This window comes from Nicotiana tabacum, chromosome 9 (assembly GCF_000715075.1).
Source record: "Nicotiana tabacum cultivar K326 chromosome 9, ASM71507v2, whole genome shotgun sequence".
Lineage (NCBI taxonomy): Eukaryota > Viridiplantae > Streptophyta > Magnoliopsida > Solanales > Solanaceae > Nicotiana > Nicotiana tabacum.
This window is the reverse complement of record NC_134088.1, coordinates 124,879,939-124,902,532: the sequence shown is the minus strand read 5'-3', so window position 1 is coordinate 124,902,532 and position 22,594 is coordinate 124,879,939. Positions and strand designations below refer to the sequence as shown.

Sequence of the window (22,594 nt, the reverse complement as noted above, 5' to 3'; positions counted from 1 at the left end):
TCATATTATTCTAGTTTCAATAATATCACATCTAAATTCGAAGAAAATTAACCTTGGGAGGCTTAAGTTGTTCAATTTGCATGGTTTATATTTATTTATCTACTTATTCTTCCATATTAAATTTGATTTCTCGCTTTGTATCAAATTATATCACGTATTCTTAAAATCGCGTATAAATTCAATTGTTATCTGATTTTTTGGGTAAACAGTTTGGCGCCCACCGTGGGGTTGAGGATAATAGTGGTTATTTGATACAAATCTTCATAACACACACTACTTTACACTTGCTATTTGAAGTATCTTTGATCTCAGGAATGACAAACTCTCAACTGGCACCTCTACATATCGACAACGAGGCTGGTCATCAAGGTGAGAATAAAAATATGGCGCCCGTTAATGCAGGGCCACCCGCTGATATCGTTGGGATTCAGACTGCAGATCTAATCGATGTAAATTCACATGTGGCCATCGATGCGAATTTGCGGACCGACCCTGAAAATAGCGTCTGTGGTGGAGCTCGATCTGCAGCTCGAAACACACAGAATATTGAAGAAGACGGGATTAGTCTACGCATAATCTTCGAAATGCTACAAGCTCAACAAATGGCGATAGCTCAGTTGTAAAGTCAAACCCAGGCACCGAGCAGCGTTGAACCCAGTCCACCCAAAGAAGTCACCCGCAGAACGGAACCGGCCTTGGAAAGGTCGAATGAATAAGAATCGGGGACTAACCCCGAAATTATAAAAATGTTCGAGGAGCTGACAAAGAGGATAAAGTCAGGGAAAAAGAGGATCGAAGTGAACGATAAAAGGGTCGAAACCTATAATTCTAGGGTAGATCAAATCCCAGGAGCACCCCCGATATTGAAGGGACTGGATTCCAAGAAGTTCGTGCAAAAACCTTTTCCCCTGAGTGCGGCCCCAAAACCGATCCTCAAGAAATTTTGCGTGCCCGAAATACCTAAGTACAATGGAACAATCGATCCAAACGAGCATGTGACCTCTTATACATGTGCCATCAAAGGGAATGACTTAGAAGACGACGAAATCGAATTTGTTTTGCTGAAAAAATTTGGGGAGACTCTGTCGAAGGGAGTCATGATATGGTATCATAATTTACCTCATAATTCTATTGACTCATTTGTTATGCTTGCAGACTCTTTCGTAAAAGTACATGCCGGTGCCATCAAGGTCAATACCAGGAAATCGGACCTTTTCAAAGTCAAACAGAAGGATAACGAGAAGTTCAGAGAGTTTGTGTCCCGTTTTCAAATGGAACAAATGGATATGCCGCCAGTCACTGATGATTGGGATGTTCAGGCTTTCACTGAGGGACTCAATATTCGAAGCTCGATGACTTCGAAGCAATTAAAGCAAAGCCTGATAGAATACCCTATCGTTACATAGACCGATGTACACAATCGGTATCAATCAAAAATAAGAGTCGGAGATGATCAACTTGGTGCACCTTTGAAATCTATATATCATGCCAGGACTCTTGATAGACCCAAAAGCGACATCGATCGTGAACCAGGATCAAACGGGAATCGATATCGGCCCTATAATGGAGATCAAAGGAGCAGTGGGTTGGGGCAGAACCCCGTGAGGAACTATAGGAGAAGTGATCGAGGTCGAAGAAATCGGGGGCTCATGACCAAAAATGGCTTCGACGGGACCATTAGGCCTAAAGAAGCACCAAGGCTATCAGAGTACAACTTTAATGTCAATGCTGCCGCCATCGTATCTGCTATCGGGCGCATCAGTGATACCAAATGGCCCCGACCTCTACAATCCGATCCAGCTCAAAGGGACCCTAACCAGATATGCAAATATCATAGCACTCACGGTCATAGAACGGAAGATTATCGACAACTGAGGGAAGAAGTAGTCCGTTTATTCAACAATTGGCACCTTCGAGAATTTTTTAGCGATCAAGCCAAGAGCCACTTTAGAAACAAGAATTCTAACAAACCAACAGGACAAGAAGATACCGAACCTCAACACGTCATAAATATGATCATCGGTGGAGTTGACATACCACAAGGGCCAATGTTGAAACGCACCAGAATCTCCGTCACCAGGGAGAAACAAACTCGAGACTACATACCTGAAGGAGCCTTATCCTTCAACGACAATGACACAAAAGGGATCATACAACCTCACAATGACGCACTAGTAATATTTGTACTCGTAAATAAAACTAGAATCAAACGTTTGTTAATTGATCCAGGTAGCTCGACCAATATTATTTGGCCGAAGGTCGTAGAATAGCTCGCTCTACAGGACAGGATCATGCCAGCAGTCCGAGTCATAAACGGGTTCAACATGGCATGTGAAACCACCAAAGGGGAGATAATGTTACCGGTCAACATCGTCGAAATCGTACGAGAAGCCAAGTTTTATGTAACTGAAAGGGATATGAGGTACAACGCCTTTCTCGGAAGGCCATGGATCCACAACATTAGAGCAATACCCTCAACTCTTCTCCAAGTGTTAAAATTCCCAATCCCAGGGGGGATCAAGGCAATCTATAGGGAACAACCAGCCACTAAAGAGATGTTTGACATCAAAGAAGTAATTCCGATATCAACACTCGCAACACCGAAGGAACCGAATTTTGGCACCGATCAAAAGCCAGATGGCAATTACCGATTCCAGTGACGATCCGATCGGATAAGAAAAAGACTTAAGAAGACTATGATTACGGGGTTACCCAATCTTTTATAATCCCGATGACTCTGACGCAACCAAATCAACGGTCGAAGAGCTGGAGCAGGTTGTATTAATCGAGCATTTGCCCGATCGGAAGGTATACCTGGGTACGAGATTAACTCTCGAGTTCAAAATTTTTTTTATTCAATTTCTTATAGTTAACATAGATTGTTTTACTTTGTCCCATCTTGATATGACAGGGATCCCACCAGAAATAACCACTCACAGACAAAGCATGGACCCGAAAATTACTCCGATGAAGTAGAAGAGGAGGCCCCAGTCCGAGGTCAAACATGCTTTCATCAAGGACGAGGTATCTAAACTCCTAAAAATAGGGTCCATTCGAGAGGTTAGATACCCGGATTGGTTAGCAAACGTAGTGGTAGTCCCTAAAAAGGGGAATAAACTAAAAATGTATGTAGATTACAAAGATTTGAATAAGGCATTCCCCAAATACTCTTTTCCTTTTCCCAACATCGATCGTATGATCGATGCCACGACCGACCATGAGATCCTCAGTTTTCTCGATGCCTATTTCGGGTACAACCATATAAGGATGGACCCGGGTGATCAGGAAAAAACCTCCTTCATCACTAAAAACGGCACATACTATTATAATGTAATGCCGTTTGGATTAAAAATGCCGGTGCCACATACCAACACCTAGTAAATCGGATGTTTGAAGAACAAATAGAAAAATCGATGGAAGTTTACATTGACGATATGTTGGTTAAATCCCTGCGAGCAGTGGACCTTTTAAAGCATTTTCAAGAAACCTTCAGTATATTAAAAAAGTACAACATGAAGCTGAATCCGGAAAAATACGCATTCGGAGTCGGGTCAGGTAAATTTTCTCGGGTTCATGGTATCCAACCGAGAAATCGAGATCAACCCTGATAAGATCAAAGCTATCGAAGATATCACGATAGTGGACAATTTGAAGGTCGTGCAAAGACTAACCGGGCGCATCGCCGCCCTGAGGCGATTCATCTCGAGGTCCTCCGATAAGGGTCATCGATTTTTCTCATTGCTGAAAAAGAAAAACAATTTCGCATGGACCCCGGAATGCACACGTGCCTTGGAAGAACTTAACCGATATTTATTGAGACCACCGTTGCTTCACACCCCGATGGCATAAAGCTTATTTGCCATTGCCCGAATTTAAAGGCTAAGTCCGTTCCGAATTAATAATACTCGATGGCATAAAGCTTATTTGGCATTGCCTGAATTTAAAGGCTAAGTCTGTTCCGAGTTAATAATACTCGAGGGCATAAAGCTTATTTGGCATTGCCCGAATTTAAAGGCTAAGGTCGTTCTGAGTTAATAATACTCGAGGGTATAAAGCTTATTTGGCATTGCCCGAATTTAAAGGCTAAGGTCGTTCCGAGTTAATAATACTCGAGGGCATAAAACTTATTTGGCATTGTCCGAATTTAAAGGCTAAGGCCACTCCGAGTAAATAATACTCGAGGGCATAAAGCTTATTTGGCATTGCCCGAATTTAAAGGCTAAGGTCGCTCCTAGTAAATAATACTCAAGGGCATAAAGCTTATTTGGCATTGCCCGAATTCAATGGCTAAGGATGTTCCAAGTTAATAAAACTCGAGGGTATAAAGCTTATTTGGCATGCCCGAACTCAACGGTTAAGGCCGTTCCGAGTTAATAAAATTCGAGGGTATGAAACTTATTTGGCATTACCCGAATTTAAAGGCTAAGTCCAGTCCGAGTTAATAAAACTCGAGGGCATGAAGCTTATTCGGCATTGTCTGAATTTAAAGGCTAAGGCCAGTCCGAGTTAATAAAACTCGAGAGCATGGAGCTTATTTGACATTGCCCAATTTTAAAGGCTAAGGCGAGTCCGAGTTAAAGAAACTCGAGGGCATGAAGCCTATTTAGCCTTAACCCAAAAAGGTAAAAAAGGCAAGGTTTGTTCAAACCTTCGAACACAACCTATTTATTTCATGTTAAGGAATCTCGACCTTTGAAAATAGATAATAAAGCAAGAAAGAAATTTGGAAGCTATGAAAGAGACCTTATATATATATATATATATCAAAGCTTTTACAAAGGCTGAATAGGCTCGCTACATGTCATATATAAAGGCCAACTTGCCTCAACAAAAGAAACAATACAAAAATTTGAACAGCCTAATCTTCACCGGGGGCTGCATCATCGCCTTCGGAGTCTCCTTCACCACCAGATTCGCCCGATTATTTAGACGCATCGGAATCCTCCTCGAGAAATGCTAGCCTTCAAGCATTGGCTTCGCATGTCTTGGCGTTCTCAATTTCGTTCAATATGTCGAAATTCTGAGCATGGACTCCCTCGAGGGTCTTCCTTCAGGATTCCCATCACGCATGCTTCACCATACTTTTTGCTTGCTCCTATATAGCCTCGGCATCAACTTTGAGCTGGGCTACCCTTTTATTAGCTTTGTTTCGGGCTGCAATGACTTCTAACTTGGCAGCCTGGAACTTCTTGGCCAGATTCTCTTGGCTAGAAACAACTAAACTGAGATGAGATTGGAGTTCCTCGATCGTTGTGGCATGTGCTGAATTCTTCTCCTTTGCAGCCCGAAGTTGAACCTCAACAGAAGCCAATTGTGCCCGGGCAGTTTCTTTTTCCGAGGCCATACGATCCATATTTTTCTTCCATTTTTAGGCCTCAGCCTTCACCACGTCCACCTCTGCCTGAAGCTTCCCGACCTGGTAATGTCTCTTTTGAGCTTGTAGTTTTTGGTCGTTAGCCAAAGTATTTGAATCATCATCTCTAAGATTGAATATTCGTATTACCTGCTCAAGCAAACCGGCATGCTCATTCCGAACCGCTTCTAAATCGGCCTGAAGCTTCTCACTAAGTAGCTTATAAGTATCCTTCTTCTTGGAAAGCTCCTGAGTCTCGGCCTCGTGGCGCTTGAACTCTTCCCGGTATCGGAGAAAGGCCTCATAATGAAGCATCGAGGCATGCAAACACAAAGGAAGATGTTAGGATTATTCACTATTGAATCTAAGTATATAACAAAGGGATATGCGAAATTATCCGATTCAGTGCCTGTTGAGCTTCGTTGAAAAGGAAGGCGCCTCTACCTCATTCATTTTGATTTGATCTTCAGCGGTCACCAAGCACCAAAGGTAACTAGCAATTTCTATCGGAGCGGAAAGAACCCGGGCGTCCTCCGGGATAGACATATAAATTGCTCGCCTCCGAGTAGGATCAACACTTGGGGCAGGGAACTGATTCACTAAATTCGGGCTCGATGAGGATCCGTCAGCTCCTGGGGACGGTATCTTCCTTGGTACCGGTAGGTCACTCAAACCGGTAACATCCTCCGAAGCAGTGGAATCTAGGCCATCGAAAAAATTATGAAAAGAATCGGCTACTCCTTAGGCCCCTTCGCTGAGGTTACCTTTCAACGCCTGAGCCTCGTTTATCATAAAAATTGTAAAGGCAACCCAGAAAGGTCAATCACCCCAAGCTCCTCTTTGGGTGCGTTATCTTCTGACCGGGATGTACCGGTCACATTTTCTTTCTAGACCGCACCGGCTCGGGCCAAATCGGTCTCAACCCTCTCGAAAACTTCGACCGTTGTTTCTTCTACAGCCTCCATGGCTCGAGGCATTTTGAAGCCGCTTCTCACAGGTGCTGGTTTTCTTAGATTTTTGCGCTAGTCGCTTCCTCGGTCTTTTCCTTTCGGGGACAGAGGGACTCAGAGCTTTTCTTTTCTTCTTCTCTTTACCATGTTTCGGAATAGGGGATCAACATGTATATCATCGTCAGCTGTGGGAGGCCTCATCTCGACGTCCTTTCCTAAACCTACAAAATGAAAATATAACGGATCAAAGATTGATGATGAAAAAATGGGATCAGATGCATTATTAGGGAAAACCCCTTACCATGATTACGGGCCTCCCATCGGCCCTTCGAGAGCTCACGCCATAAATGCTCGGAGTAAGGTTTTTGTGTCGCGAAGCCCTCGACCCACTATTTAAGTTTAGGAATGGGGTTCGGTATTTGGGCGACAACTGCATTACATAACATCAATGAGAAATCAACTGAATGAAAAGTAATAAAAAGAATACCAAAGGCAGAGCTAAACTTACGTTTCATGTTCCATTTATCGAAAAATAGCATATTCGCATCCGGGATTAAGTCCGAGGTCCTCACTCAGACAAATCGACCTAACCAGCCCCGGTCTCGATCCTCGTCGATACTAGAGAATAAGGTCTTGGTGGCTCGGTGTACGAGCTTAATTAACCCTCCTCGGTAATGTTGAGGGCTCTACAAGCGCATGATATGGTCGATGGTGAATGGGCATCCCTTGACCTTGCTCACAAAGAATCGAAGCAGAATAACGATCCTCCAAAATGAAGGATGTATCTACCCGAGCATCACATCATACCTTTTGAAAAAGGCTATGATAACCGGGTCCAAGGGACCCAACGTGAAAGGGTAAGTATAAATGATTAAGAAACCCTCCACGTGGGTGGTGATTAATTCTTCAGAGGTAGGAACCATTACGAGTTTGTCTACCCAGTTGCAGTCCTCTTTGACTTTTTCGAGAATGCTTTCCATGATCGTACATATGTACCTCGAGAGCGGTTCGCATCGACCCGGTACCATGGGAGTATTCTAAACTTTGAAATCGGCCATAGTAGGGCACCTAGTAGGGATGTATGATCTGAGAGGGGGTTCCTCAATAGCAACGTGAGGAGCGTTTTCAGAAGAATGTGCTTCTTTTTTAGGAACAGACTTTGAAGTTTTTGCAATTTTTATAAAAAAATGAATGAAAATAGATTGTTGATAAGGGGAAGCTTTGAGGTTGGCAATGAGAAAACCAGAAGATAAAGAAGATGAAGTTCTTAGAACAAAAGAAGGATGTGAGCGTAAAAGTTCTAACAAACGGATTAAAGGGTATTTATAGGTTCCTCAAGCGACGGCTCATCTCCCGAGGTAGCCGACCGTCGACTGACATACATTTAATGCCTCGAAGGCCGGACTGACGGGACGTTTCCACTATTCTTATCACCTACATCATGTACCCGACGTCATGATTTATCGAAGTAAGGACCGAGTGTTCATATCGTTTTTAATCACTTATTCTCCGAAAAATGAGGGGACTATCTGTATACGGGTAGAACCGGGCTCTATGCTTAATCGAGGCATCTGGAACAATAGATTGAGGCTCGGCACCTGCATACGAAATCAAAGTTATAAATATGACCAAGCTCGATATCGAGGATCGAAGTTCGAACAAGATCATTTGATTTGCCCTCGAATTTATCGGGGGTACGACCGACCCCGCTTCTAACTACCTCGAAGAAAAGTTTTGCCAACTCACACGATAAGTATCCGTGATTCTCGCCACTGACCAATCATTATGGCGAAAATTACGAGATTAAGTAAAAAAGGTAGCCAACGGTCTACATAGTTTCCTATAAAATAATGTCTTAAAGGTTTATCTCCCTGTATATATAAGAAAGGAATGAAGTAAGTCTATAACACATTGTAACATACTTAAGAGTACAAGATGCCATTTTTTTCAACTTTGTTCATATTATTCTGGCTTCAATAATATCACATCTAAATTCGAAAGAAATTAAACTTGGGAGGCTTAAGTTGTTCAATCTGCATGATTTGTATTTATTTTTCTACTTATTCTTTCATATTAAATTTGATTTCTCGCTTTGTATCAAATTAGATCACGTATCCTTTAAATCACGTATAAATTCAGTTGTTATCCGATTTTTAGGGCAAACAATTATTGAAATAAATAACATTGATAAATTGAGTATGTTGCACTACTCCTCGAGGTTGAAGTCCTCCATTTTTTCATGATAAAAAAAGATGGTCTTACTGGGCATCAGTTGGAATAGAAGTATATTGTTTCATCAATTAGAATTTGCTTATCGGGTAAGGTTCATATGGCATTACCACTGATTTTCTCACGTATATTTTGTTTGATAGGACACGAACAAGCTTTTGATCATATCATTCTTGTGCCTTACCACATATTTTTCCATTTACTAAAGCCCATTTCATCCTTTGTTTTATTCTTTCGACTCTTAATATTATATATGTTTTTGGAGATCAATTAGAGCATTTCTTTACGAAACTCTGTCAAACTGTTTATTTTTTATTGATCTATAGCATTAGATATTTCTGGGAGTCAGATCTAAAGTTGTGTGTTTTTAGTAAAAATTTGAATCTTTTTGTTTGCCTTTTATTGTTGCCTTAGTAAGATTTTTTATTTAGACTTGTGTATCATTTTTACATATTTTTATGATATTTTCATTTGACTAGAAATATGCAAGTTAATTAATCAAAAATGTGGTATTCATTCCTTTTTAGTGAAATTCAATAATATGCTAATAATACAATAAGATATCTAAGAACATGGGTATGCTTTATACCTTTGTTGAATTAGCAAGTTAGCTATATAACTTCATCATTCACCATTTTTATCTTTTTCAGAAACTTTATTTTTTTTATTTATTTTTATCGTTTGAGTCAAATAATCATCAAAGATACTTATCTGGTTTTAAATAGTTTACACTCATTGATAATGGGGTACACGCACAACGCGTCTCTAAGTAGCACCAACAGTATTGGAATTTTTTTTTTGACCAGGGAACTTTCATTTAAATTTAAAAATTTATCTCATCCAAGAACTTTCATTTAAATCTAGAAAAAAAAGTTCTTTGTTTTTAAGTAGGAGCCCCACTGTTTTGTAAGAATGTATTTAAGTGCACATTATCTAACTCGCATGTTAATTTGTTCGTCATAACTGATTATTGGATATTGCAAGTTTATCACATTATACAAAGGGGGGTTTGGTGAGTTATGCATATGCATGAATCATGATTTGTCAAATATTCTGTTGCAAATTACGCTTTAATCTTTATCATCTACAACACTTTCTTTCCCTATTTCCCTTTTAGCAATTTTCTTTTCAAATTTCTCTGTGTGTTGCCTCTACCGAGTATTTAACCACAATATTATCTATTATTTATTTATTATCTATATGTTATTACTATTATACATATGAGAAGCCTGATCAATGTAAAAAGTTTGAATCATCAAATGTCCATTACAAATTGAATGACGTTTTATCTTTTAAAAATAAATATCTTCCATATAAAATATGTCTTGAAAATTTTAGCTTCATAACTAAATATAATCTTCTTCTAATTAAATGTGTTTTACAATCTTTTGGTATCAAAAAGCTTCGAGGTATCAGATCAAAACAATATTCTCGTCCAGCTTAATACGAGCTAATTACATTCTTTCTTAAATTTGATAAAATTTTCTCTTCAAATATTCTTCCTTTATAGAGTTAGTTAAATACGAACTCACTAATAATTTTTACAAAAACTCACTCTTTTTTTTACTTTTTAAAAATTTATAAGTCAAAATTTCTAATAATATTTATATGATTATTTAAATATTTTTAATCAATAATTCATATGGATCACACGTTCAACACGCGTGTCTAGAGTCTAGTTAAGGAATAAGAAGGTGCACTGTATCGATAAATCTCATACAAATAAAAAATTAGAGTACTAAACTCATACTATATATTTTTCGATTTTGAGATATTATTTTATCAATGATTTTTATAAGTAAATATTATTATCTAAGTTTTATATTGAACTTTGTACTATGTTGAAAAATATTTTAGGAGCCTACTATTTATATTTTTATATTAATGTTTGACTAGGCTTGAAAGTATATTTAAATCGATTAAATGTGTCTTTCATGCGCAAGAAAAAAATTGAGCAAACAGACCAAAAGAAAAAGAAAAATATTTATTTCTTAACCTTTTCCCTTTTACAAAATCCGTCCCTCTCCCCGTCAATAAACCAAAATCCTCCTTTGCTGCCCCTCCGCCAAACTCCGCCGTTACTGTCGCCATCGCCGTCACCGGCGCACCTTAACCGCCGTGACTCTGCTGCCTTCGCCGTCTCCCCTGTATCTTCCACCACTAAATTTCAGTAAGTTGCTCAATTTCCAGAAATAATTGTTTTTTACATACTTAATTTTCGGTTAGATTAAAGCACTGGTGAAAATTATGTAGTCTTCCTTGCAAAAATCTAGCTCCCAAACTTCCACTCTGGCCATTTTGAGTCTGCACAGTAAAAGTTTTGCGAAAAATAAAATAGAAGAAACAATTTTGGCTTTAAAATTTGTTAAAACGGGTTTGGGCTAAATATTTGCACTTGAATGAGCTTCAATACAGATTTTTTGATTTTTATGATTGAGCATATTCAGAAAATGGGGTGTGAAAAGGTTCAACTTCCAATGCTGCACTTTTATCTTGTTATGTTATTTTGTGATAATATTGTTGAAAGTTTATATTTTGCTCTAGATTACCCTAGTTATTACTCCCTATGTAAAACAATAAACTTTCAAAGGGGCATTGTTATGCCAAATAACAATTAATTTCCCTGTTTGGGTGATGTGAAATGCACTTATGAAATTTCAAAGGAGTGTAGGAGTAAGTTCAAAAGATTTGAACATATAAAATCTAATGATGGTTTCACATACTTTGATCATATAAAATCTAATAATGTTTTCAGATAAAATAAACAATTGACATATTAAATCCCCGTCTCTTCAAATTGTTAGATACTCTAATACCAAGCAAAGTCTTTTGGGATGTCCAAATTGTTGCTGATGTCCCCTTGGTTTGTAAAACTTTGAAGTTATAAGCGATCTCTAAAGGTTAGACATTTTATTTAAAAACGGAGGTGCAGCTGTTAGTAACTAGTAAATACAGCCTCCCATGTCATGTGTTTTGACTGTGATTATATTCAATTTAAGACCTGTGAATTCACTTGATGCCTTCATAAATGGGGTTGATTTGGAATTGCATATATAGTTTGTTGAAGCCACTGATCCTGCTTCCCTATGTTTCATTCAAAAAAAGATGATATACATGGTCTGTTTTTCCTTAGGCAATTTTATAAAGTTACATATTCTTTAGCCAAGCTATTTTATTTGCTGATTTGTCTTGGTAGTTTCTATCATTTCAGTACTTAATCTGGCATATATTATGTTATTAAAATTGTTGCTCATTAGGTAAAAAGGATCATGGTGGGATTTAAGAATAGATATATGGTGATGGAAGTTTTTTTGGATCCAAATAAAGATACTGGAGTAGATGAGCCCATCATAATCACTCAATTTAACTTGACCAAAGCCATCAAGGATGTTATTCTGACAAACTTTGGTGAATGTGGCCTCGCCTCATCCACGAATTCATTTCAAGGTTAGTTGATTAGTTTTAGCTTCTTCTTTTTTTCTTAGCATGGAGTTTTCCTGCTTTCCTCTTCTTGGAAGTTTGGTGCAGTTTCAGAAGTTCATATTTTGTGCAGTGAAGTATGTGAATCCAATTACAAAACTTTGTATCATACGAGCATCAAGAGAGGAGTATCAAAGAGTTTGGGCTGCAATAACGATGGTCCGGAGTGTAGGGAGTTGCCCCGTGGTGTTCAACCTACTAGACCTAAGTGGTGAGTTCTAGTGTTAAAAAGGTTCTTAAGTGGAATGCAATGCTCTCTTTGAAGTCATTTTAACATTGTTCTCTGAATGGCACATAGCCTTGCATTCTTGTATTCATTGATAGTTCTACGTTGCAGCAAATATAACACGGTACTTTTACATTTTCTCCTCCCAGGTAGCATCAGGGCATGTAGAGCTGCAGCATTGAAATGCGATGAATTGAAATTTCAGCAATACCAGTCGTTGGCCGGAGCTCGCGTTACACCAGAGATTCAGCAGCAAATGCAGAACTATCTAGACAAGATCAAAGTTTTGGAACACTAATATAAAGAAGTGGACCTTGGTCCTAACTCAAGCTCAAAAACTAGCTCCTTCCCTCTCTTGAATTGCAAACACCTGTCGAGATTCCCTAGGGCATCGACTGCATCCCCTTTCCGACATCAGATTTACCAGCAAAAGCCTACAATGCCTCGCAATGCCTCATTAACATATGTGACATGTGCTTGTGCGAAAGTAAAGCACGTTAGCTGGTTAAAATTTGTGTTCTCAATTGTCAACTGTACATTTGCCTTTAGAACTTGATTAAATTGAAGGTACATGAAGATAAATTTGGGATTTACCATGTTTCATTGCCTGGCTTGCTTGCCAAAATTTATTCCAATTTTCTTTATATAGGAAAAGCAGGGAGCAGTTAACCGCCAATTGGAGGTAGAATATACTCTTTCTTTTGTTTTTTTCTTTAGCTTTTGTTGGGTTACTTTCTCGAGTTATAAGACTGTTGAGTATACTGATAATAATGCCATCTACACCATGGCTTCTTTCAATTATAATAATTTTAAAATTATATAATATGCTTATAAATTAGGCTGCAAAGTTACATAATGAATGTGTAAGGTAATAGAAAAGACACGAGAAGGTAAGATAGTTGTGAGGTAATGAAATTTTAAGGATTAGCTAGTTTTATTTATCATTAATAACTCAATCAACGAATCCTTGCAAGGTTATGAGGACTAAAAGTGTAAAATTGCATATTATAGGAGAATCAACATAATTTTGCCAGTGAGGTTGTTGGGGCAAGTGGATAAATATAGGAATAGGAATAAGGATAACTTTGTCCATATATTAATTATTACTATGTAGGCATTTGGACATAAAAATTATAATTTTTGAAAAAAAAATAATATTTGGAGTTAAGTTGAAATATGGTATTTGTAATTTAAAATTATGTTTGAACCTGAATTCAGTTGAATAAATGTTGCAGTTTTGTGAGTGGAAAATTTTTTTTTTAAAAAAATTGCAAAATTTCATAATGAAACAAATTTTTAAGGAATTTTCTTTTTTGGACAATCGGGGCCATGAAGAACATAAGTGTGTGTATGATTTTCATTGTATAGGGGCCTTAAAAAATGATAACTAAAATACTAGCACTAGTTAAAATTAAATGATATTATAAAAAAAAATTATTGTTAAAAATACCTCGCCTGAAAAATATACGAGGTGCTTTAAAATAATATTTACCCTCACCGGCGACCCAAAGCCCTCCGCCAGACTCCACCGTCACCGCAACGGGGAGTCCACCTTCCCCGCCGTGCCGCTGCTGCCTGCGCGGTGGCCCGTGTCTTTTCCACCACCAAATTACAGTAAGTCGCTCGAGTTCCAGCAATAATTGTTTTTTACATACTTAATTTTCTGTTAAATTAAAAGCATTGGTGAAAATTACTAGTCTTCCTTGCAAAATCTAGCTTTGTCCCAAAACTTCCACTCTCTGGTCATTTTGAGTTTGTTCAGTAAAAAATTTGGCTTTAAAATTTCAGTAACCGTTAAAACGTGATCGTATAAAGTTTTTGTTCTTGAATGAGCTTCAATGCAGATTTTTGATTTTTATGATCGAGTATATTCACAAAATATGGTGTTAAAAGATGATAAATATTGCTATTTTATCTTGTTATGATTATTTTTGTAGCTTGAATTGACATAAGAATGAGGTCCATATTCGAGGACACATGTAAATGGATGATGTATATTTGTGATCTTAGTAATATTGTTGAGGGTTTATATTTTGCTTTAGGTTGTCATTATTATTAACTTTTTTCCGCTCGAATAACCTGAACCTAACGGCTTGTTTGGATGGTTGGTACCTATTGTATTGCATCGTGTTGTTACTTTAAATACAATGTTTGTTTTGATTGTTACTTAAATTTTATTATATCATATCGTTAAATCCGTCGTTACGTAATAACGAAAAATGACACTTTATGGAATGACCGATTCAGTGTGGTCGCATCGTTACCTTATTTTTTCTTTTATCTTGCCCTTCCTTATTATGAAATAATCTTATTAACTTTTACCCTACCTTTTTATATAATAATTCTATCTCATATATTACTTTTTCTTTATTATATTACAAGTTTATTCTACATATAACATGTTGGTGCATGACATCATGAAACGCCGGCAATCAATACAGTCTATCCAAACATTATATACATCAAAACGATACAGTACAATACGATAAATTATGAAATGATACATAACAACCATCCAAACAAGCTGTAAGCTAAAATATACCAAATGAATCAAATGTATACCCTATATGTACATAGCAAAGCGTCTATATATGTTCAAAGCAATGTGGCTCCTGGAACTTCCAAAAGGGTAAATTTTATAAATGGTAAAGACAATACTAAGAAAGTGCATCTAAATTTACATATTGTGCAACTCCCCGATCATATCTAACAAGGAATACTTAAGAGGAGTGCAATGTTCTCTTTTGAGATCTTTTTAACATTGTTCTCTCAATGGCGCGTAGCTTTATGTTCTTGTATTCGTTGATAGGTCTACATTGCAGCAAATATAACGCAGTACTTTTACATTTTCTCCTCTCAGGTAGTATCAAGGCATGTAGGGCTGCAGCATTGAAATGTGAGCAGTACCAGTTGTTGGCCGGAGCTCGCCTTACACCAGAGTTTCAGCAGCAAATGCAGAACTATCTAGAGAATATCAAAGTTTTGGAACACTAGTGTAAAGAAATAGACCTTTTGCATAACTCAACCTCAAAAGCTAGCTCCTTCCCTCTCTTGAATTGCAAACACCTATCGAGACTCCAAAGAACATCGACTGCATCCTCTCTTGGATAGCATATTTTACCCGCGAAAGCCTACAGTGCCTTACAATGAGCCAATGCTCAAGTGTTTTCTCCAGCCATTGTCCAACAACCTGGTTATTTCATTAAATTATGTGACACATGCTTGCGCGAAAGAATACCTACTAACATTAGATTCTCTTTTTGTTAACTTTGACATGATGCCATTTAATACTTGCCTGTAGTATCGTTGTGATAATGACAATGCTCTCATTTTATCATTCTTAAAGTACTATTGGAAAAATAGCAGTGTCGCAGAGCTAAGAACTCTTGTTTGTATCATAGGAAATGAATGAAGAAGAGCCAAAGCTAAAGAGGTGAAAATTAGTGAGGGATTTGCTTTTATTTTCCATTGTTTTATTAGTAATTTGAAGAGTATTTGATAGCTCAAAGAAATTTATTTGCTATATATTTATCTATAAACAAACAGAATTGCTGGCTATTCAGACAAGATGCTAAGCCAGTGAAGGTATGTTTAAAATTGGTTCATTAAGGATCAAAGCAAGCTATTGCCTATTAACCACAAAGAAAGCTGCTAAAAATATCCGAAAGAGATTGAATCAATTGGCTCTAGAACTCCATATGAGATTGAATCTACAGTACTTAAGAGTGAAAAATAATTTGTATCCAATTCAAAACACTACAGACCTGGAGCAATTAGATTTAAAATTTTGATCTGTAATATGAGAGACTTTTTAATCTGTAAAAATCTTTTAACCGTGATTTTTCAAATATTATCCAGCCCGAATAGGATTTTAAGACTCGCTTAAATATAAATTCAAGTTGAACCATACAAACATGAAGCTTAGCTTGACTCATTTTGAATCTCACTCTTTGAGAGCCTTATTAGGTCTTTGGATAATATTTGGTTAAAGTTAGAAAAAAAAAATCTGAAAAAAGATTATTTAGAAGTTGAAGTTGACATGAATAACTTCATTTAAAAGGTTGAAGATTTGTTAATAAAATTTATTATTTTACTTGAAATAGTTTTCTAACAAGTTTTTCAATATTGTTACTGTACGTTCGACATCGATTACACCAACTCTCATACAAGCTCCCGGCGGTTCATTCATTTGACCATAAATCAAGGCTACTTTTGATTTTGCACTATTTTCTTTAATCACTCCAGATATGAAGTTTAAAGAAAAATAATTATTGATAAAAGAACTTCAATTTATTTGCTTAATAGACAGGCAAATTGAAAAAAAATCATAACAATATTTATTTAACAATAAAATACTTCGAAAAGTACACATATGGCAAAAAGATTTTATTAAAAAAGGAATAAGTCGATTAACACAAGGGGATGTAGCTCAGATGGTAGAGCGCTCGCTTAGCATGCGAGAGGTACGGGGATCGATACCCCGCATCTCCACTTTTTGAATTATCTAACCTAACGTTTTTATATCTATATTTTTTCCTCTTTTAAAGATGGTGTAGATTATATTTTTCTTTAAATTGATTTTATCCGGTCAGATAAAATGGAATGGACGGTATATAGAAAGGGTAAAAAAAGGGGTCTGCATTTAGGAGTAGGAATCCGCGTGTTCATTTTTTTTCCTCCAATTGTTGGGCTTAAATTGAGCGAACTCAAGTCCGCCACAAAAATCTAAGTAAGATTGGCACAAAGTTCAATGCATCACACGTTAGATAAGAAATTACCAAGAAATAATCCCCACCCACCCACCTACTCCATTACCCCATCAAAATCTTCAAAATAGTGATAATAATAATCTAATACAAGGGTGGATATATCTTCAACAAAGACAAGAACTCTGTTTTTTCACTGACACCCTATTGCCAATAATTGACTTAGAATCGTCTTTCTTTATATCTGAACATTTATCTGATCCAAAAGTACAATCTTGAATATACCCAAATAAAGGAAAACTCAAGATCTTAAGTTTTTTAAAGTATAAGAAATCATGGGAAAAACAACAAGGAAACTGGAAGTGGTTTCTCCTGTACCAGCAGATATAGATATTGCTAATTCTGTTGAACCTCTTCATATTTCTGAGATTGCTCAAGAACTCAATCTTAATCCCCAGCATTATGATTTATATGGCAAGTATAAAGCAAAGGTAATACCTCTTTTCATAGGTTATTATTGTATGCAGATTCATGTGTTAAGATATGTTTTACTTCTGTTTGGTTTTTGTTAGTACCCTATTGTTTTTGTAGATTTTGGTTTACTTTGGTATCATGTTTATATGTGTAATAGTTGGCATTCGGTTTTTATTAAAGCCTAATGAAAGAAAACTCAGAGTTGAGATTACAAAAGATTTCAATTGCTGATACTATGGTTTCATGTGAGCCTCATTAATTGTACAATTGTAAATTATTTTTTTGTTTCTGTTATGTTATACTTTTCTGCATTAAGTGCTTTGTGAGATTTTGCTTGGTCTGGGGATGCATGGATGTGGTTCCTTTTGTGTTTTGGATAGAAAATGAAGTTGATTACTGCAGCACTGCTATGTAGTCTATTACCTGACTTCTTAGCCAATGTAAAAAAGAAAGATTTAGGGGTATTCATATGCTATAAAAATACTTTTTTTGTCACCTATTCATAAAAAAAATACTATCTTTCTTTGCTGAATGATTATTACATGTGGGGTACTTCGATTTTGCAGTTTCTCAGGGTTGAATTTCTTAGAATGAGGTCTTTTAGTTGAAAACAAGTATGCATAAGAGGATATGAATGTGACATCTGCTTTTGTGTATTGCTATTAATATGTTGGCTTTTCTTTTATGGTTGGTGAGTTGATATGCTGTACTTGTTGTGATTCCAGGTGCTGTTGTCAGTGCTTGATGAGGTTGGAGGAAGTGAGGACGGGTATTATGTGGTGGTTGGAGGGATAACTCCAACCCCTCTTGGAGAAGGGAAGTCCACTACCACGGTCGGTCTTTGCCAGGCTTTAGGAGCTTTCCTTGATAAAAAGGTAACTTGAATTCTCTATAGGATGTCTGTCTCATAAAATTAGAGAAATGAATGGTTCTCTGTATCTTATATGTGAAGAAATATGGTATATTATTTGGTTTTGCTGGATATCAGAGAAAAGTTGAAAAATATTCATGTTATGGCTTTTTTCTTCTAGCTGATGACAAATTTTGAGAAGTTGGATAGATAAAACAGGTGTTTTTCATTTGAGGTATCAGAATCAAGATTTAGATTCCGTTATTCGAGTCAGAGTCTTCATTTTTGAAGATATCCTTTTTGGCTTGTATATTGGTGCTACTTGGCCCTCTCCTTATAATGCGATTAAAAGAGAATTCTTGACAGAGGAAAGTTTTGGTTCTTTTTTGCTGAATCTCTCCCTCCTGAATTTCGCTCATTTCTTCCTTTTTTATCCTAATTTTCTTAGAGACTGTAACACCCCATCTAGCTTTCAAGTCAATCTGGTATACTTGAAGGATTATATTTGCAAGTAAAGTTAAATCAGTAACTTATAGCTGACTAAATGATGTCCATGCATTTTTATTTTTTTATAATAATGCACTATGATTGGTTTTATGTTATCCTGATAAGAAGTCATTATCAATGTCAGCGTTTGCATCCTAGATATGCTGTCTATTTTTTTCTATGACCAGTTTCCTTTCCTGGTGCTCTCAGGTTGTCACGTGTGTCCGCCAACCATCACAAGGACCAACATTCGGAATCAAGGGTGGTGCTGCCGGAGGTGGTTACAGTCAAGTGATACCAATGGATGAGTTCAATCTTCACTTAACAGGAGATATTCATGCAATTACAGCAGCAAATAACCTTATGGCTGCTGCCATTGATACGCGAATCTTCCACGAATCTTCGCAGTCTGATAAGGCTCTCTTTAACCGGTTATGCCCGCTGAATAAAGAAGGTAAACGGAAGTTCTGTGACATAATGTTTAGGCGTTTGAAGAAACTTGGTATTGACAAGACGGCCCCTGAAGACCTTACTCCTGAAGAGATCAATAAATTTGCTAGGCTAGATATAGATCCCGCTTCCATCACATGGAGAAGAGTTATGGATGTCAATGATAGGTTTTTGAGAAAAATTACCGTAGGTCAGGGCCCCGAAGAGAAGGGGATGGTGCGGGAGACAGGATTTGATATTTCAGTTGCCAGTGAAATAATGGCAGTTCTAGCCCTCACGACATCACTAACTGATATGCGAGAGAGGCTGGGGAAAATGGTAGTCGGGAATAGCAAGGCTGGTGATCCAGTTACGGCTGATGATCTTGGGGTTGGAGGCGCTTTGACCGTCTTGATGAAAGATGCCATTAACCCTACTCTTATGCAGACTCTTGAGGGCACTCCTGTTCTTGTTCATGCTGGTCCTTTCGCAAATATTGCGCATGGAAATTCATCTATTGTTGCTGACAAGATTGCATTAAAGCTCGTCGGACCTGGTGGCTTTGTGGTTACAGAGGCTGGCTTTGGTTCTGATATTGGGACAGAGAAGTTTATGAACATCAAATGTCGATATAGTGGCTTGAAACCTCAGTGCGCTGTTATTGTGGCCACTGTAAGAGCCCTTAAAATGCATGGTGGAGGACCTGACGTCACAGCTGGAAGGCCTCTTGACCGTGCCTATGTAACTGAGAATGTTGCACTAGTGGAAGCCGGTTGTGTGAATCTGGCCAGGCACATTTCAAATACAAAAGCTTATGGTGCAAATGTTGTGGTTGCCGTCAATGCGTTCGCAACTGACACTGAAGCAGAACTAAATGCAGTTAAAAATGCTGCATTTGCTGCAGGAGCATTTGATGCAGTAATTTGTACTCATCATGCTCATGGTGGCAAAGGAGCGGTAAGTCTTTTGTGCAATCATTGCACTTCTATGGAAAAATAAAATGATGTTTTGAGTAGAAGGTTGAGTACCAAACAAAATACACATGCTAAAAAACTCTAAATTTTCAGTTAAGAGAAGCATATATCCAAATTGACAATATAAGTTTCTGCAGAATATTTGGTTCGGGATTAACTAAATATCCTAACGATTCCATTATAGAGCCAACAGCGCATACATGATTGGCTGTCAGTTAATTGGTCCTTGGCGTGAAGCTAATTTGTTTTAGTCATAATGGTTGACATAATTATTTGTTATTTAGTTTTGCTTTTCTGGTTGTCTGCTGTTTACCAGTTTAGAAGTATTAATCAATTGCACATTTTTTATTAGTTTGGATCTAGTTTACTAATTTGTAGCTCTTGCACTTTGACATGAATTTATGTGATGTAATGGTCGTATGACAGTATGATAACCTCTAAGTTGTTTTTTCCTCCATCCTTATTTTGGACAAAAACATGAAAGAAACATGTAAATTTGTTGTGTTGACCCTTTTGCTATGGGGTTTACTAGTTGATAATATGAAACACTGATAAGCTGGAATTGTTTATTCAGGTGGATCTTGGAATTGCGGTTCAGAAGGCCTGTGAGAATGCAACACAACCTCTAAAGTTCCTGTACCCGCTAGATATAGGTATAAAAGATAAAATAGCGGCAATAGCAAAATCATATGGTGCTGATGGAGTAGAGTACTCTGAACAGGTAGGCTTTTCTATTGCTCATACCTATTACTGCACTTTCTTTCTGATTTTATCTGTGTTTCTCTCACCAGACGTTAACAAATTCAGAAAAGCATTTTTGGTGTTTAATATCTTTAGTAGTTCTCTTTGATGTGAAAGTTAGTTTACATTCCATATATGCTTTGCTTTGTTAGGCCTGTTATCTTTGACTTGTCTGAATAGATTGCACTGCAGAGCGATTTTGCATCATGGTAAAAATCAAGGATAAGAGTGGGTGACTTTTCTTTACTTTCTTTTTGAATATAGATTAACAGTGAATTGATTATTGATTTTAGTTCAGATGCAGAAAAGTTTTCTATAGTAGTAGATTAGTTGCAGATATGAGTAAATATTGGCGACATTATCAGGATATATGATACATATAAAGACATAACATGGAGATCAACATAACATGACTTGTTAGACTGCGAATCAAGCCTTTTCTCGTGGCTTGATTAACACTCTAACCTTATCTTGCCTTTGTTTGCTTCTGTTTTTTCCTTTTATAACCCTTTATGATTAGCATAGTTATGCTGCTATATCTGTCTTCGCTCTAAACCCAGTTGTGCTGCTCTTTTTGTCATATCTTTTTAACAGGACTTTTGTCTAGGCACGAGCTCTTGTATGGGATGATAGTTTCTCTCTTATATATACACACACACACACATACATTTGGTGAAGTTCGCTGTAATTCTTCTTATATTGTTGTGACCTTTAAATCTTCTGTTGTTTTCCCATAAATATCATTATACAACCATTTAATCGTGAGAACTCCCTATATGCCGCATTTAATAATATAATTTTTCAATAATCCAGGACTTGAAGTTTTTCCTTGTAATTTCCTGGTAGAAGACTTTGATATCGTTGAAAGCATTTACAAACATCGGAATTCTTTTGGTCTTTATCATTAACACAAGGAGTTTGATATCTGTGCTATTAGGCTGAGAAACAGATTGAGATGTACAGCAAACAAGGATTTTCAAATCTGCCAATTTGCATGGCTAAAACACAATATTCATTCTCGCATGAAGCTGCAAAGAAGGGCGCTCCAAGTGGATTCATCCTGCCCATCAGAGATGTTAGGGGAAGCATTGGCGCGGGATTCATTTATCCACTAGTTGGCACGATGAGCACAATGCCCGGTCTGCCTACGAGGCCTTGTTTCTACGAGATTGACATTGATACCTCTACTGGAAAGGTAATTGGTCTTTCTTGAGAATCTTGGTAGGTTGCACTGTGTTTTAGCAGAAGTGAAGAGTTTGTCTGCAGATAATGTTACTGCTCCGAGCCACTTGTGTGTTTCTTATTGTGTACACTAATGTAACAGAATAATTGTTTTTCTGCACCCTGACATTGATTGAATAAACCTGGATATTGAGTTTAGTATATCCACAGCCATTTGTAAGTCGGACAAAATTAGAATATGTTTTGAATCTTGCACAAAGATTACAAATTTGTGTTCAAAGAACATTATTTTGCAATGTTTTTGTCATTTCTGTTAATGTGCTCATCTTTTAAAAACTTGAGTTTTCTACCTGGATGATCTCTTTACAAAATATATTCTCATAGCTAATCATACTTCTTGTTTATTGCAATAATAGCAAATTTTATTACACATGTAGCATTATGTATAACTTTAAATTATGGGTTGTATGATCACTTTCTTATCAAGTGTTAGTGAAATGCGTCAATCTCTTTA

General features: G+C 37.2%; 2 protein-coding genes, 1 long non-coding RNA gene and 1 other non-coding gene across 5 annotated transcripts; all 4 read left to right on the top strand.

Moving 5' to 3' along the window:
• The first annotated feature begins 10,547 nt into the window (after window positions 1-10,547).
• LOC107830686 (putative ribonuclease P/MRP protein subunit POP5) lies at window positions 10,548-12,914 on the top strand. Its single transcript, XM_016658314.2, has 4 exons — window positions 10,548-10,702; window positions 11,790-11,979; window positions 12,086-12,223; window positions 12,388-12,914. The coding sequence occupies exons 2-4, from the start codon at window positions 11,802-11,804 to the stop codon at window positions 12,534-12,536; spliced, it is 465 nt and encodes a 154-aa protein (XP_016513800.1). The 5' UTR covers window positions 10,548-10,702; window positions 11,790-11,801; the 3' UTR covers window positions 12,537-12,914.
• A 764-nt stretch (window positions 12,915-13,678) lies between these two features.
• Window positions 13,679-15,586, top strand: LOC107830676 (uncharacterized). The gene is made up of 2 exons (XR_012695169.1): window positions 13,679-13,852; window positions 15,099-15,586. It is a non-coding gene; the product is annotated as an uncharacterized LOC107830676 (long non-coding RNA).
• A 1,070-nt stretch (window positions 15,587-16,656) lies between these two features.
• TRNAA-AGC (transfer RNA alanine (anticodon AGC)) lies at window positions 16,657-16,729 on the top strand. Its single transcript has one exon. It is a non-coding gene; the product is annotated as a tRNA-Ala (tRNA).
• A 108-nt stretch (window positions 16,730-16,837) lies between these two features.
• On the top strand, window positions 16,838-22,376 carry LOC107830687 (formate--tetrahydrofolate ligase). Of its 2 annotated transcripts, none has more exons than XM_016658315.2 (5): window positions 16,838-17,435; window positions 18,144-18,293; window positions 18,965-20,140; window positions 20,732-20,878; window positions 21,836-22,376. In XM_016658315.2, the coding sequence occupies exons 1-5, from the start codon at window positions 17,280-17,282 to the stop codon at window positions 22,109-22,111; spliced, it is 1,905 nt and encodes a 634-aa protein (XP_016513801.2). In that variant the 5' UTR covers window positions 16,838-17,279; the 3' UTR covers window positions 22,112-22,376. The 2 variants fall into 2 exon arrangements, with proteins under 2 accessions (XP_016513801.2, XP_016513802.2); XM_016658316.2 differs by having other exon boundaries at window positions 16,966-17,435; window positions 21,712-22,376.
• Window positions 22,377-22,594: the final 218 nt, after the last annotated feature.